The following is a 16,753-nucleotide window of genomic DNA, read 5'->3' as shown; positions in this document are numbered from 1 at the left end:
ATTGCCAGAGGAATCAAGTTCAGGAGCAATTGTACACGGTCCTGGTGAGGCCGCATCTGGAGAACTGCATGCAGTTCTGCTCTCCTTACTTCAGGAAGGATGGACTGGCTTTGGAGGCAATCCTGAGGAGGTTCACCAGGTTGATTCCAAAGATGACGGGGTTGGCCAATGAGGAGAGATTGAGTCATCTGGGACAGTACTCACTGGAATTTAGAGAAATGAGAGGGGATCTAATAGAAACATATAAAATTAGGAAAGACATCAATAAGAGTGAGGTAGGTAAGATGTTTCCATTGGTGGAAGGATTCAGGGTAGTAGATTTAGGATGGAGATTAGGAGGAACTGCCTTTCCCAGAGGGTGGTTAAACTGTGGAATTCACTGCTCATTGAAGCAGTGGAGGCGACCTCAGTAAATATATTTAAGACAAGGTTGAATAGATTTTTACATAGTCTGCCCTGCCATTTAATCATGAGTTGATCCATTTCCCCGCTCAGCCCCACCGCCCAACCTTCTCCCCATAATCTTTGATGCCTGGCTAATCAAGAACCTATCAATCTCTGCCTTAAATACACTCAATGACCTGGCCTCCACAACCACCGGTGGCAACAAATTTCACAGATTCACCACCCTCTGGCTGAAGAAATTCCTCTGCATCTCTGTTCCAATCAGAAGCCCTTCAATCCTGAACTTGTGCCCTTTTGTCCTAGACTCTCCCACCATGGGAAACCACCTTTCTACATCTACTCTGCCCACACCTTTCATCATTTGAAATGTTTTAATGAGATTCTACCCCCCCCCCCCCATTCTCTTAAATTCCAATGCATACAGGCCAAGAGCTGAAAAACTCTCTTCCCCTCTGCCATCAGATTTCTGAATGGACAATGAACCACAGACACCGCCCCACTTTATCCCATTTTCTTGCACTATTTGTTTATTTTTTAAATGTAATTTTTGGCAATATTTGCACAGTAATCCTGTGAAAGAATAGGTTTAACGAATATGCTTAATGAATGGGTTAATGAATTACGTAGCTGCCTGTAAGATGGTGGGTATATAATTACCTTCTAAACATGACCATTTCTGTGATGTAGTGAGATAGTAACTAACTCCACAAGAATGTTAATACACCTTGAGTAAAGGACACCCTGGCATTTCCCAGCAGTTTGCAGACACTACAGGGGAATGTGTCATTGTAAACAAAAAATTGCCAGATGTGTAAAATTTGTGAGGAACTTGTCAGATCGCCCGCAGACCCCTGTCTAAAGGTGTATAAAAGTATGATGAACACTCCGATAGAGGGCAAGTTACTAAACTCTTTCTTTTATCACCCCTCACTCCCACTAGTGTTACCAAGGCAAAATAAAGAAACTGTTGTACGCTTAATTGGTTCTGCTGTTTGTTTTATCACAGCGCAGGCTGACTTTAAAACAATGTATTTCGTGTCATGTTCATGGCGATAAATTCTGAAGTCAGACACCCCTCCCACTGGTCAGGCTCATCAGCCTGAATGATTGGAGCACATACAGGATGGGATTTTCTTGAACCATTTGTGGGATATTTTTGTCATGACCTGAGTCTGTTATAGATAGCGATGAACATAATGTGGTACCTCCAGAGGAAAGACTTCCCATTGTTCGTCGGATTGCTTTCACCCACTCATCCATTTCAATCTGGGAATTGGCCATCAAAATGTGAGAGTCCTGGACATTCCCTGTGCGATCTCGGTCACCGCAACCTGTTGGGGAAGCAACAGAAAGTAAATCATTCAGGAAACTTCAAATCATATTTTTAATATTCATGTTTATTGTCATACACATTGTGCAATGTACAGATGCACCAAAATTCTTATTTGTTGCAAGCCAACAGGTTCTTGCAAAGAAAAACTTTTCTGGTATCGAAATGAATTAAATTTAAAGAGACAATAAATACAAAAGATTGATAATAAACATTGACAGTAATTCTTTTGAAATTTATTTATAGTATCTCCATACATTCATTTCAAATTGACTTAGTATAATATTACATCTTAGATACTAAATAATTTTCAAATTTTCACCCCCCCCCCCACCTCCCCTAACCCCTTAGGAAACCACCTTGTGGTGGTTAATTCCCAAAAACACAAATGGGTGTGGTATAAACCACAAGTGGCATATGACTTTCGGGAACAGAAGTACCACCCCCTCCCCCTCGCCCCCCCCCCCCGGCAGACAAAATACACGTATAAACTGAAAAATCATCATTTCTTATATCCATAAAACTCCCGTCCATCAATTTAACCACTCTTATTCATAAACTCTTTTTTTTGAAAATCCAAACTTGATATTAAATTTTGCACCCTTTCCACCCTCCCAACACTGAGTTAAACATTGTTTACAATCAATAAAAGCTTTTTTTTAAATTTTTTTTTCAAGTCTTCCTGAATTTCATCCACTGAATTAAAACACCTCTGAACATCCCAGTTCAACACCGAATCTTCCATTCTTCTCAGTCTCAAGTTGAATTTGTAGCTTACTTTCAAAAAAAGTTTTTTCAAATCTTTTAAAATTTTCTTGAACATAATTCCTTCGGTCTTGATCTTCTAAAGCATCAATGTTATTCATAAGTTCTTTCTTCTGTGTTTCCCAATTTAATACCAAATTTTCCACTTTGTCAATCTTCTCAATGTTAAGTTGAAATTATTGTTTATTTTCAAGAAAAACTTATTCAAAATTTTTAATTCTTCTTGGACTTTAATTTTATAAATCATCAATCTTGTTCATAGTTTCTTTCTACTGAGTTTCCAAATTTAATAAAGTTTCCGTTTTTTCCAATTTTCTCAATATTAAACTGATCTTGTTGTTTAAAAAAAAAACCTTTTCAAAACTATTAAAATCTGTTTGCAATGTATGCATACTCACAGATAATAAATTCACTCTTCCAATATTCCATCCAAAAAAAAATCACTGATAAACCTTATTGCAGGTCAAGGAGTTCTATATATATGTTTATCTTCAGAAAATATTTCAAATATTTCAAATCAACATTCGTCGCCATCTTTCAAAAAGGAGTCCAAAATCAACTTTAATAAGTTCTGTTCTTGAGAAAATTCCAGCACCAACTCTGGCTCTGTCTGGGCAAATAGGTCAAATTTCTTCCAAAGTCAAAGAATGTAATTTTGTTTTGTATTTATAGATAATAAGTTCATCCTTCCGATATTCCATCCAAAAAAAATCACTAATAAACTTTAATGTTATCTGGATTTTTAAAACTCACGGACAACCAATGCCAATTACTGCAATTTATCTTCATAAAACATTTCAAATCAATATTCATCACCATCTTTTAGAGGCGTGTCCAAGGCCAGCTTATCCGACAGTCCCATTAATGAGCTCCGTTCTTAAGAAGATTCCAGCCTTGACTCCGTGGTTCTGTCTGGGCAAGTAGGCCGAGTTTCTTCCAAAGTCGGAGAGTGTAGTTTTGTTCTGCATTTGAACTCTATTTTCCTTAATCTTTGTTGCCATTTTAAACATCTTTCAGAGGGGTGTCCAAGGCCAGCTTATCCGACAGTCCAATTAATGAGCTCCGTTCTTAAGAAAATTCCAGCCTTGACTCCGTGGTTCTGTCTGGGCAAATAGGCCGAGTTTCTTCCAAAGTCGGAGAGTGTAGTTTTGTTCTGTATTTGAACTCTATTTTCCTTAATCTTTGTTGCCATTTTAAACTAAAAACAATTGATAAACAAAACAAAGACTTTTAACAGAAAATAAATATTCTTAAAATGGGCATTTATATAACTGCCTGGGGGAGACCGGGAAGGCACGTCCGCTCCCTACGCCATCCATTGACAGTAATTCTCATGCAAAAAGGTGACTCGCAGTCTTGCTGACCATCCTCTTATGGTGTCAGAGTAGTCTAATGTACCAAGGGGAGGTCCAGTAGCTTTATAGCCTTGCAAAGAAACTGTTCTTCGACCTGTAAGTTAAAACACAAAAGTGCTGGAGTAATTCAACAGGTCTCCAGAGCGTCCATAGGCGTTTTGGGTCTAAGCCCTTTCCCAAGGTAAATCTTTGCCCCCTAAGGACGCTGCTGAGTTTCTCCAGGACTTTTGTGTATTAAGAACATAAGAAATTGGAGCAGGAGTCGGCCATCCTGCCCGTCAAGCGTGCTCCGCATGGTTGATCCGTTGATTGGCTCATCTCCACCTTCCTTTTCCCCCATATCCCTTAATTTTCCTTCTATGTAAAAATCTATCCAACCTTGTCGAAAATACATTTACTGAGGTCACGCCCACTACTTCCATGGTCAGCGAATTCCATAGATTACGACCTGGGAAAAGCAGTTCATCCTCATCTCTGTCCTAAATCTACTACCTCCTGGATCAAGAGGCTATGTCTCCTTGTTCTAGTCTCCCCCATCTCACCTACCTTATCTTATCTATGCCAGAATTACTTTGCTACCATCACAGCATATGCAGATTTTCTTGTTTCACTGAACCAAGAGATGCTGGTTTTCAGATACCTTCAAATACACACGCTTAAACTTTCAAACACACGATATGCATGCATAATCTCGTCTTTAACTTTTGACGAATTTCCAGTGACAACAGCAATAGTAATCTCTCCCTCTCTATCACAAAACCAAAATCTGAAGGCGGCAGCGGTTAGCGCAACGCCTTTACAACCTCAGCGATCGGGTCCAGATCAAGGTTCGAGTCCTGTGCTGTCTGTAAGGAGTTTGTATGTTCTTGCCATGTCTACATGGGTTTTCTCCAGGGGATCTGGTTTCCTCACCCTTCAGATAAATTTGGTGGCACGGACTCAAGGGCTGAATTGGCCTGTTACCGTGCTATATGTATGTATAAATTCACATCTAAAACCAGAACTCATCGCCGGCACAACATTCCTCGCAGAGCAAGGAAAATAATTCTAGTCAATTTGTTGATTTGAACATCATGTTCAACACAGACATGTGGGCTGAAGGGTATGTTTCTTTACTGTGTTCCATGTTCTAACAAAATAATCATAAAATGATACGATAGAAACAGGGAGGCTGTTTCCACTGGCAGGTTGTGGGGGGGGGGGGAGGAGGGAGGGGCATAGGCTCAAGATCTAGGAGAGTGGATATAAAACCAAGATGAAGAGGGACTGACTCTCTCAGAGAATCTGTGGAATTTTATCCTCAAGGAATCCATAGAGTTTGCCCTTATTGAATGCATTTAACACAGAGAGAGATAGAGGTTTGATGAAGAGGGGAATTAAGAGCTACAGAGAATGGTGGCAAGTGGAGCTGACTCCATGGCCAGGTGAGCTATGATATTATTGAATGATGGCGCAGGGTCAACAACCTCCTCCTGATCCTATTTCTTATTTTCTTCCGGAATAAGCCGATCACAAGACTGGAAAAGTATCAAAAGTGATGTTCATCAAAATATTTAAAGGGAAGACTGCAGTTTAGTTCAGAGGTACTTGGATTCATTCTTCAACCAATTTTGGGCATCAATGACTGGGATTTTATCACATTGGGTTTGTTGGAAAGGTGCGTTGAGATAAAAGCCTTGGGCAAGGCACAGATGTCAGGATCTTTGTAGATGTTGTCAGACTTGGAGTGGAGCCCACAATCACCTTGGTTGGGGCAAAATTTTCTTACACATGCATGAAATGTTTAGAAATTAAATTTACATTTAAATTTAGATGTACAGCACGGTAACCAGACCTACCAGCCCATGAGGCCATGCTGCCTAATTAACCTTCAACCCCTGTACATTTTGAACTGTGGGAGGAAGCTGGAGCACCCGGAGGAAACGCATGCAGACAGAGAGAATGTACAACTCCTTACAGACTGTGCCAGATTTGACACCAGGTCGCTATCACTGCGCTAACTGCGCCACCCCACGAATGTCATTGAATGACATTAAAGGACAAAGATGGAGAGAAAGTGGGAAAGAATGGACTAACAATCAACGTTCAAAATGAAAAGTGGTCTCTTTTTAAATGACCAGAGCTCTGTGACAACTATCCAGAAATATTGAAGCTGGTCTTTGCCACTCTTCCACTTTTAGTTCAGTGCGTAGTTCTCCATCACAAGGCCATGCCTTTGCAATATCATGGGTAATTTTGTGCGGTGCCTTTGTCATTGGACCTGAAGATCAGACTCTGTGGGGACCAGTTTGCAGTGCTGGCTGTTCCACATGAGGTGATTGGACTCCAGATGATGCAGAGTCTCCGAAGTCCAACAAGAGAGAGCCTGAGTTTCAATCTGACTTTCATTCTCTTGCAATGACCGATCACCTTTGGGTGCATGTTCATACTTCTGTGTCCCCTCTGCTGTGATGCACAGACAACAACGTCAGCACATTCATGTCAAACAAGCCTCATTCAACAGCCAGACATTTCCTAATCCTATTTCGTAGAAGCCAACAGCTCAGAAACAAGCCCATCAAATGGATTAATTTGGTGGCTTGTTTGGAAGTATCTGTTTTTAGCATGACTCACTTTGGAAGCTTCATTATAATCAAACAACGGGGAGGGAAGGATCCTTTTTATTGGTTTGCATGGCCTTGGAGAGGCAGCTGTGCTTAATTTTTGTTTGTCAGCTCGACAACGGAAAGAGGATACAAATACCTCTCACAAAAATGACTGGTGATTTGAAGCCTCTGATTCCCACTGTCACAGGAAGAAAAATATGTCTTACTGTATTTCACTTTCCTTCATGCAAGTATTTTATGAATCTTTGCTGTAACTTTGACAACATCTCATGTCCTTCTGGCCAGAAGGGATACACCAGGGTGCCAAACATCGAAAATGCTCCAAGACTTCTGGATGTGTCTTATTCCAATGGTGGGTTCAAAAATGCAGTCAGTATTTTTGAAATGGTTCCAATGTATCTGTTACCACACAGTCTGGAGAATAGTTTGATAAATAAACCTATTTAATATGTGTTACAAATCTGTCCTAAATCCCCACAATAGTCAACGTAAACACCTCTGGTTCATAAGCAGGTGCTTGTAGCCTAGAATCTGCTTAACATACAGATGCTAAAGTTAAGTTTCTACATGGTCATCTCAGCCCAGCAACAGTTCCTTCTCTTCCTGTCTCCCTAACATACGTGGCAATTGACATGTGACTACAGTAAAACACCTGGTATCCAGCACCTAGGTAGATGCGGGATAAGGGGATTTTCTGGTTGCTTGAGGTTGCATGTTGCGCGATGGGCAAATTGACGGTGAGGAGCGCCAATTTTAAACTTCTGCATTTTTTAAACATTTTTTTTGCAGTTGCTTGACTTCCAGATACTGTATATTCCTACTTGAGACAGTTGTCATTGACAGGATGGAGGAGGGGGAAGAAGATGGGATAATTTGGCTGATAACCTGGCCCTTGCTGCTGCTCCGTGATTGCTGCACAACGTTGAGATTGTCCATGATTTCAGGTCAGAAAGCAAATCAGTTGCCTTGTGAATTCATAAACAACCAAAGCTTATTCAGCATGCATCTTCATCCTTGAAGGTTCCCTCTGAAAACAATCCTTACCCAAGCCAACTTTCTTCCCTTCTACAACCCAGTAATGTAATGCACAATGTAGCATTCACATCACATCAGAGAACCATAGAACATTACAGCACAGAAACAGGCCCCTTCGGCCCTTCTAGTCTGTGCTAAATCATTTTTTTTCCTGTAGTCCCACTGACCTGCACCTGATCCATAGTCCTCCATACCTCTCCCATCCATGTACCAGCCCAAATTCTTCTTAAATGTTAAAGTCGATCTCGCATTCACCACCTCAGCTGGAAGCTTGTTCCAAGCTCTCTGTGTGGAGAGGTTTTCCCCTAAACTTGACCCCTTTTGCCCTTAACCCTTGATGAAACCTCGAGGCATGGTCCATCAATTGATTTTGGAGTCGTCCAGAGTTTCTCAGCCCACAGCAAGTTGAATTAAATTCCTTTGAATACACAGTTTTACGACCCTGGAGAATGGTGAGACATACCTGGGACAATTTCAAAGAGGAACTTTCCCGGATCTTCCAGGTTTGCAGGATGTTCATTGACCTTGCAATCCTGGAGAACAATGCAACCCTGCAGTCAGATGGTACAGATGTAAGTGGTCTGGTTATAATGAGGCCCCTTGGTTAAAAGTAACAACAGTTTGCATTTATATTGTGCATTCAGTATAGAAGAGTGCCAAATTGTGGATAGTCTCATAAATATTACTTCAGCAATAAAGACTTCCATTAACTATGTTAATCTGGGCCAACATTGTCACACAGAATTGTTCTAAAGTTTATTTTTTCCAATTGTATTGAAACATAACAATGTTAAAATTGTCTAATGAAACACAGCACCAACAATGAACATCCACAATGGAAAAGAGCTTCCTGTTCAATGCCCAGATTTCAATGAGAATTTTTATTTTTTATTTTATTTTAATTTAGGACAGCATACTAACAGGCTCTTCCAGCCCATAAGCCCATGCCCCCCCCCACCCCCTAAAATAACCTACAACCTCCTTATGGTTTTGAAGGGTGGGATGAAACCGGAGTACTTGTAAAAAACCCACGTAGACACAGGGAGAATGTGAAAACTCCTTACAGACAGTGCGAATTCGAACCCAGACTGCTGGCGCTGTAACAGCGTTGCACTTACCGTGGCGCTAAACGTGCCTCCCAAACTTTCCAGAATTGTTGAAGCTGATCTTTGCCACTCTTCTCAGTTTAATTAATTGCGTAGTTCTCCATCACATGGCTATGCTTTGTAATTGCTTGGGTAATTATGTGCAGTGCTTTTGCCATTGGATATAGAGATCAGGCTCTGTCAAACAGGGACTGGTTTGCAGTGCTGGCTGTTCCACATCAGGGAATTGGATCCCAGTTTATGCAAGAGCCTCCGAGCTCCAATAAGAGTTCCAATCTAACTTTCATTCTCATTAAAGTTGCCCTTCGGGAGAACTTGCAATGATCGATTACCTACTGGTGCGTGTTCATTCTTCTGTGTCCCCTCTGCTGTGAACTACCTTGATCCACAGACACCAAAGTCTGTTGAGAGGCCAATTCCTGTCAACCAAGCCTCATTCAACATCCAGACGTATCCTAACCACAGAATGCAGATGCTCAGAAACTGGCCCTTTGGTCCATCTAGTAAATGCCGAACTATTATTCTGCCTTGTTCCATTGATCTGCACCTGGACCACATCGCTCCCATCCATGAACCTATCCAAATGTTTCTTAAATAACGAAATTAAGCCCACATTTTGTACTTCAGCTGGTGGATCACTCCACACTCAAAGTGAAACGTTCCCCTTAAACATTTCACCTTTCACCCTGTCCTTGGGTACTTGACTCACCTAACCTCAGTGGAAAAAGCCTGCTTGCATTTAATTTTATCCCTCCTTATTTTATATTCTTTGACCAAATCTCCCCTCATTTTCCAATGGACCAGGGAATAAAGTCCTAACCTTCTTAACTTTTCACTGTATCTCAGCTCAAGTCCCATTACCATCCTTGTAAATCTTTTCTGCACTTTTTCATTCTGACATGCAAGAGGTCCCATATCAAAACAGTCTGAGCTAAGTTACTCGCCCAGGAAGTCATAGAAGTTGATGGTATCCAAGTTGCATCCCTGATCTTAATCAAACATATGAACACTGTACTGTAATTGAATTGGGAATCTTTTGGAAGTGAATTATTGAGAGTTTGTTAATCTGGTAAAATTGGCAGCCACTCAGTTCACTGGGGGGGCTGACATGTCAAACTTGTATTTGGCCAAACACTGCGTCTGAGTGAGGCGCCAATTCACTTCCCTCTTTAAGTCAAACTCAAGTACATCTTGAAGGATGGAAGAGAACATCTGACTAAACATACAATGTTACCTAACTCACTCCACTTGTGAACAGTTGGTGAAACAAGCTCAATGGAGCAGATGCCTCTCCCCTGCTCTGACATTTTGCGGTGATTGGAAAGACACACCTATCTTCCATTGCTTAGCACCTTTGATATTGACAGTCAATGAAAGACTACCTGTGGTTTCCCATCCTCCTCCTCCTTGTAGTAAGAGAGGTAGAATCCCCGAAGAACAAACCATCGGGATTGCCATTGCTTCACCAATGACCTTTTCTTCTTCAGCCAGCCTTGCTTTACAGGACGCTCCAGAATACTGGGAGATGGTTGATTTGAGCTATGTTCTCCTGGCATCACACTCTTAGAACGGCCTGCAAGCAAGAACAAAGTTAGGTTTCACCTTTTGATCTGAATGAAATACTTTAGGACACAAAAGCTAACTCTTTCATTCCTGGGTTCATTCTTGTAAATCTTCACCGAATCTTCTCCAACATCAACAAATATTTTCTCAAATAAGGCAGCCAAAACTGTACACAGTTCTCCAAGTGAGGTCTCATCAGTGCTTTATAGTCTCAACATTATATCCCTGCTCTTATGTGCTATTCCTCTAGAAATGAATGCTAACCCTAACTCTTCTTCACCACCAACTCAACCTGCACTCCCATCTTGCAATTTTGAATTTTATCCCCATCTAAATAATAGTCTGCCCGTCTATTTCTTGTGCCGATGTGTTTGACCGTACAATTTTGAACATAGTATTTCATCTGCCACCTCTTCGTCTATTCTCCTAATCTTTCCAAGTCTCCCTGCATTTCGGTATTGTCAGCACCACCTGGCCTACCACCTACTTTGTTATCATCTGCAAATGTTACCACAAAGCCATCTATTCCATAATCCAAATAATTTATACACAACATAAAAAGAAGTGACCCTGTGGTAACCAGTAGCCAACCAGATTAGGATCCCTTTATTCCCACTCTCTGTTTCCTGCCGATCCGCTAATGCCCTCCCCATGCCTGTATCTTTCCTGTAATTCCATGGGCTCTCATCTTGTTAAGCAGCCTCATGTGTGGCACCTTATCAAAAGTCTTTTGAAAGTTCAAATACACTCCATCCACTGCATCTCCCCTGTCTGTCTTACTTGTGAACTCTTCAAAAAATTGCAGTAGGTTTGTCAGGCATGATTTTCCTTGAGGAAACCATGTTGACTTAGGCCTATCCTGTCATGCGCCAAGGTTCTCCATAACCTCATTCTTGACAATCAACTCCAGCAGCTTCCCAACTACAGGTGTCAGGCTAATAGGTCTATGATTTCCTTTCTGCTGCCTCACTCTCTTCTTAAACATTAGAGTGACATTTGTGATCCTCCAGTCCTATGGAACTCTGCCAGAATCCACTGATTAAAACTAGTGGACATCAAGTGGAAAAAATGCCAGTGATTGGAGTCCTATGTTGCAAAAGAAAGATTTGGTTTTTGCTATTCAGTCATCTCAGTCCCAGGAAATCACTGCAGTAGTTCCCCCATTCAGTGTGCCAGGCCCCGTCAGTAGATCCTCCGTTCAGTGTGCCAGATCCCGTCAGTAGTTCTTCCATTCAATGTGCCAGGCCCCGTCAGTAGTCACTCCGTTCAGAGTGCCAGGCCCTATCGCTCTCAGCTGATTTACCAATAGCCGGAAGTGGGAGCGCTCCTTGATGTTTGATTCCATTTCCAACTCATTAACAAATGAATCCGTCCAAGCCTGCAAGAGCTGGAGAAAAATTCAGGGTATGGGGTGATACATTATAAGTAACATTTGCACCCTAATGGTCCCAGATGATTGCCATTTGCAACGAGAGAGTCTGACCACCTACCCTTGACGTTAAAGTCGCATCATCTCTGTTGTAACATCACCATTTACAAATTAGGATCAGAATTTATCGTCATGAACATGTCATGAAATTCATTGCTTTATGGCAGCTTCACAGTGCAAAACTGCTGTAAATTACATTTCAAAAATAAATAAATAGTGCAAGAAAATAGAAGAGAGTGAGGTCGTGTCCGTGGTTCATTGTCCATTCAGGAATCTGATGGTAGAGGAGAAGCTGTCCTTGTGCCGCTGGGTGCTTGTCTTCAGGTTCCTGCACCTCCTTCCTGATAGTAGCAATGTGAAGAGGGAACGGCCTGGGTGCTGGGGGTCCCTGAAGATGGAGGCTACTTTCTTAAGACACCACCTCTTGCAGACATCGTCGATGGAGTGGAAACCGGCGCCCGTGACATCGCTGGCTGAGTTCTCAACTCTGGAGTTTTTTTTCCTGCCCGGTTCATTGACATTTCCACACTAGACAGACATTAAGGGGTCACCGGGGAGCAGGAACTCAGCAGGGCAGAGAGAGATACAGACCAAGTGGTAGCGAATAGTGGCCAACAGAAGTCAGAATGCACTTTGTGGGCTGTTTTCATGCTGCTCATTTCTCTGATCTAATCAAGAGGCCAAAACAAATTTTAAATTCAGCACTGAAGCAATTCAACAACCTCGCCATCATTAACATACAACTGAACATGAGTATTAAAGGCAACAAATCAACTGGGTCGTCCTAAAACGCCTTTTGGTTCACTAACATTCCTCCTGCAACCACCGTGTCTTGGACTCAGTCTCAACAATTATATTCAAGATTCAATTCATTGTCATGTAACAAAGACAGTGCAATATTACACTGAATTTGTCTGCTGTAAGGCAGGCAGATTTGCCATCGGCAGAAATCATCTCTTACGGTCAGAGACAGAGAAGCAAAAAGGAGTCCCCTCAGATTCGCCTCCAGTGCTCCTGCAGACACTCAGAGTCCAATCCAAACCATCAGCAGCCCGAGCTCCAGATCCGAACCTCTGACACGACCAGAAACCCTTTGGCGTCCTTGACACCATCTCGCATCCCAGTTCCGATACCTAGTGCCCCTTCAGCTAGTTCCTGAGCCCATCTTCAGCAGTCCGCAGCCTGGTGTTACTCCCTTGGCCGCAGTCACCAGCAGCCCACAGACTATGCATTTCTTCCACTGCAGAACCCCTCAATGGTCCAGCTGCCGTGGTCACCATCGGGTGGTCATCTCCTCTGCTGCTTCTTCTCAACGGGGGTGGGGGTGGGGGATCTCCCCATTTTCTGGTACCCTGCGCCAGTCCTCTGCTTCCGTGGAGTCTACAACCCCTTGAGGCTGCAACTGATCATAAGTGTCGCCATCTTGGGCCCAGAACCCCAAGGTTGCATAAAATTTAAATAAAACCACCGTTGGCTCCTTTTACAGGCCATTTAAAGCCTGTATGGAGCTGACAGCAGTGTGCTCTGGACTCTGAACTGGCCCTTAAACTCATTTTGAGGGGAGGTAGGGATGATTGAAAAATGCTGGCCTTTCAAATAATCCTGAAAAGAACCTCCTCCTTGGCCAAGTATTGCCTGTGCTTTCTTTGGTGGGTCAGTGCAACAAAAAAAAACAAGTTTCTTGGGTGGCACGGTTAGCACAGCTCTATTACAGTGCCAGTGACCCAGGTTCAAATCCAGCGCTGTCTATAAGGAGATTTTCAGACACCGTGATTGAAGTAGAAGGGCCAGTTACTGTGCTGTACCTCTAATTAGGTTCAGCGTTGGAACAAGTCTAAGCAGGGGGCATTAGGGTAACCACGGGGGGTCCACAATCTGATGATCGAAACCTCGCCTCACGGGGGAAGGTGTGGTGGTGGTGGTGCCTACCTCCTTCGTGCATCGCTCGCCGTCACACTTCCCCCTCCCACCAATGTAGCAGATAAATGTGGTGCTTACATCTCATGGATAAGGGTGACACATGCTGCGGGTGGGGGGAAGGGGGCAATGCCAGCAAATGAATGCCTCTCCCTTGGCGCCGGACCTGGTGGTCCAGACAGCATCTCTGGACGCAAGAGGATGGTGAATGTTTCAAGTCGAGACCCTGCATCTGTGAAACATAGTCTGATAGTTTTTTTCTGTGAAGCACAGGAGTGTTATATAAATTCAAGTTGCAAACACCCTCCATTGTAGAGAGGGTTGTGACCTATTGAAGTGGGGAAAATCCAAAATGTTAACCTTTGGCACGGTCATGAATTCTAATTCCAAAACTGCACCATCGGGGGCCTCAACTCCTTCCCGTTCAATAAATAAAATTCAGGGATTTGGAAGAAAATTACTTTTTAAAATCATTGTGGAAAAATGACACTTTTGTGGATGAGCAGGAACAGGGAATAATCAGTGGTAGTTTTTGTAGTTGGGATTCAAGCATTTTGGGCCTGAAGAAGCTGTTTATTCATGCTTGAAGGATCCTTCGAAAGAATACACGAGCTTGGTTTTAATTTTAACAAACTTGCTTTTAATTTTAACCACAGAGGACATTAGGGCCGCACACTCGATGGAGTCAATTTTCTGCGTCCAGTGCTTTAATTTTTTTTTTGCATCAGACCTGTTTACAGAGTGACATTTAAACAGTTGTACTTGTAATTGGTCTGTGAGAGTCAGCACTGACCCAAACCCAGGAAGTGGTTGTTTAAAATAGAAACAAACTTTCCAGATGCCCACACTGTCATTGCACTGACAGGAAGTTGATTTTTCAACACTGGGGGTGGAAGAGAAAAAAAAAAGGAAACATTCCCTGAGTCACCCCATTAATTCCAAACAATCCTTGTTCAAAATCTGGAATTCTTGAGGGATGAAAAACTGGTGAATTGTGGAATGCTTGCTCATCTCTGATTTTCAACAGACTCCTCACTGGAAACTCAGATTATCCCTCCATCTCCATACTGGAAGATGAGATTATCCCTCCAACTCCTCACTGGAAGATGAGATTATCCCTGCAACTCCTCACTGAAAGATGAGATTATCCCCCAAATTCCTCACTGGAAGATGCGATTATCCCTCCTCAGTTAAGATGGTTCTCACATCCTCCCACTTTCATTTTAATCAGATCAGTGTCAAAACTCCTGTGAAGTGCTTTGATGGATTGAATTTAGGAGCAGGGAGGTCTTGCTGCAACTGTACAAGGTACTGGTGAGGCCACATCTAGAGAACTGTGTGCATTTCTGGTCTCCTTTCTTGAGGAAGGAGGCACTGGCTTTGGAGGCGATTCGCCAGTTTGATTCCAGAGATGGCGGGGGGGGGGGGGGAATTAGCAGAAAAACTTAACTTAACTACAGCCCGTGTGGTCGTTCACAGTGGGTGCTTTTTTAGGCTGAAAGTCCCTGAGTACAACAGTCCCAGGGGTTGGACGTGCAGCAGAGCGGATGACCAACAATGAATTTTTCTAGTACGATTTACACTGCAGGCTTCCTCTAAAAGGTTGTAGGGGTCCTGCAGGATAAATTGCGGGGCAGGAATTAACTCAAAATTTCTGCACGCTCCTTTTTAGACTGCCCATGTAGTGGCAAAACTCCTGATTGTGCCATTACGTGCCTGCAGTCAAAACCATAATTGAGTCGTCTGGGTCTGTACTCACTGGAATTTAGAAGAATGAGAGAGGATCTGAAAGAAACGTATAAAATTATGATAGAGGTATAAAACTATGATAGAAGTAGGTAAGCTGCTTCCATTGGTGGGGGAGACCAGAACTAGGGAACAGAACCTCAAGATTCAGAGGAGTCGATTTAGGACGGAGAGGAGGAGGAACTGCTTTTCCCAGCGGGTGGTGAATCCGTGGAATTTGCTGCCCATTGAAGCAGTGGAGGTGACCTCAGTAAATACATTTAAGACAAGGTTGGACAGATTTTTACATAGTAGGGGAATTAAGGAATGTGGACAGGTAGGTGGAGATGAGCCTGTCATCAGATCAGCCATGAATGGTGGACCAGGCTCGACAGGCCTGACAGCCGACTCCTGCTCATATTTCTTATGTTCTAATGTTTATGAATGCATGTTACTGTAATTAATGTTATCTCTGGCATAAATAACGATGTCACAAAGCTGGTGACCATTTCACATCCTTTCAGAATCCCAAGTCTCCTGTTCCATTCCTGTTGTTTCCTTATTTGCCCAATACCCTGGTCTCAACTCAGCTCCTCGGCACCAAAGCCTAATTTTTGATGCCTGCCCTAAACCTACAGGACCAAACGGCAAGCTTAGTTTATTAAAGTAGAAACAGCAGAGGAGGCCATTGGGCCCTGCATGACAAAGCTGTCTCTCTCTTTCCTGGATTGGAGAACGTGTCACCTGAAGCAAGGTTAATAGAGTTGGGGCTTCTTTCTTTCGAGCAACGAAAGGTGAGGAGTGACTTAATAGAGATGCAAGATTACGAGAGCCTTAGGCTAGGCAGCCAGCGTTTTTTCCTGGGGCAACAAGAGCAAATAAAGTAAAGCCCCTGGTAGACGGCAGCTATTGGGATTGGTAGTTGCCTGATAAGTGAACTTTCTCATTGCTTGAGACTCTGTGTACATGAATGCCAAAGCTCACCAATTTTAAACTTTCATATTTTTTACCTATTTATTTTCTGCAATTTTTTTGTTGGTTGTTTGATGCTAACTTTTCTCTAATTTCAGATAACAGGGGCTGTACTGTACCAGAAGATTTCTGTTCAAAGGGAGCGAAGGAAAGTTTACAGGATATGTTTTTTTATTCAGAGGGCAGTGGTTCTCAACCTTTTTCTTTCCACTTACATCCCACCTTAAGTAATCCCTATGCCATTGGGGCTCTGTGATTAGTAAAGGATTGCTTAAGGTGGGACGTGAGTGGGAAGGGAAGGTTGAGAACCACTGCTCTAGACCCAATTGTTACGCAAATATTTTGCTTGAGAAAAATTGTCATTGACCCATTTCGCTAAGCATACATAGGTGCTCTGTGATTAGTAAGGGATTGCTTATGGGTGGAAAGAAAAAGTTTGAAAACCATTGTTTTAATCATACCTAATTGACTTATGGGCACAGTTTCATAACCCCCTCAAACAAAGAGAGTTATATGAAACTTGGAACTCTAGGGCTCAGACAGAA

At 42.6% G+C, this 16,753-nt stretch overlaps 1 protein-coding gene across 2 annotated transcripts in view; it reads right to left on the bottom strand.

Moving 5' to 3' along the window:
- The window catches only part of LOC138754136 (rho GTPase-activating protein 25-like), a 47,292-nt gene that overhangs the window by 17,561 nt on the left and 12,978 nt on the right, over nucleotides 1-16,753 (bottom strand). For both annotated transcript variants that reach the window (XM_069917994.1, XM_069917995.1), the window contains exons 2-4: nucleotides 9,985-10,175; nucleotides 7,960-8,047; nucleotides 1,611-1,736 (exon numbers count right to left, since the gene is read on the bottom strand). In XM_069917994.1, coding sequence (XP_069774095.1) covers nucleotides 1,611-1,736; nucleotides 7,960-8,047; nucleotides 9,985-10,175 — 405 coding nt within the window. The remainder of the gene's footprint in view (nucleotides 1-1,610; nucleotides 1,737-7,959; nucleotides 8,048-9,984; nucleotides 10,176-16,753) is intronic.

The sequence above is a fragment of the Narcine bancroftii genome, chromosome 2, assembly GCF_036971445.1.
Source record: "Narcine bancroftii isolate sNarBan1 chromosome 2, sNarBan1.hap1, whole genome shotgun sequence".
NCBI lineage: Eukaryota > Metazoa > Chordata > Chondrichthyes > Torpediniformes > Narcinidae > Narcine > Narcine bancroftii.
Note: the sequence above shows the minus strand (reverse complement) of the source record. Positions and strands in the feature narration are given on the sequence as shown.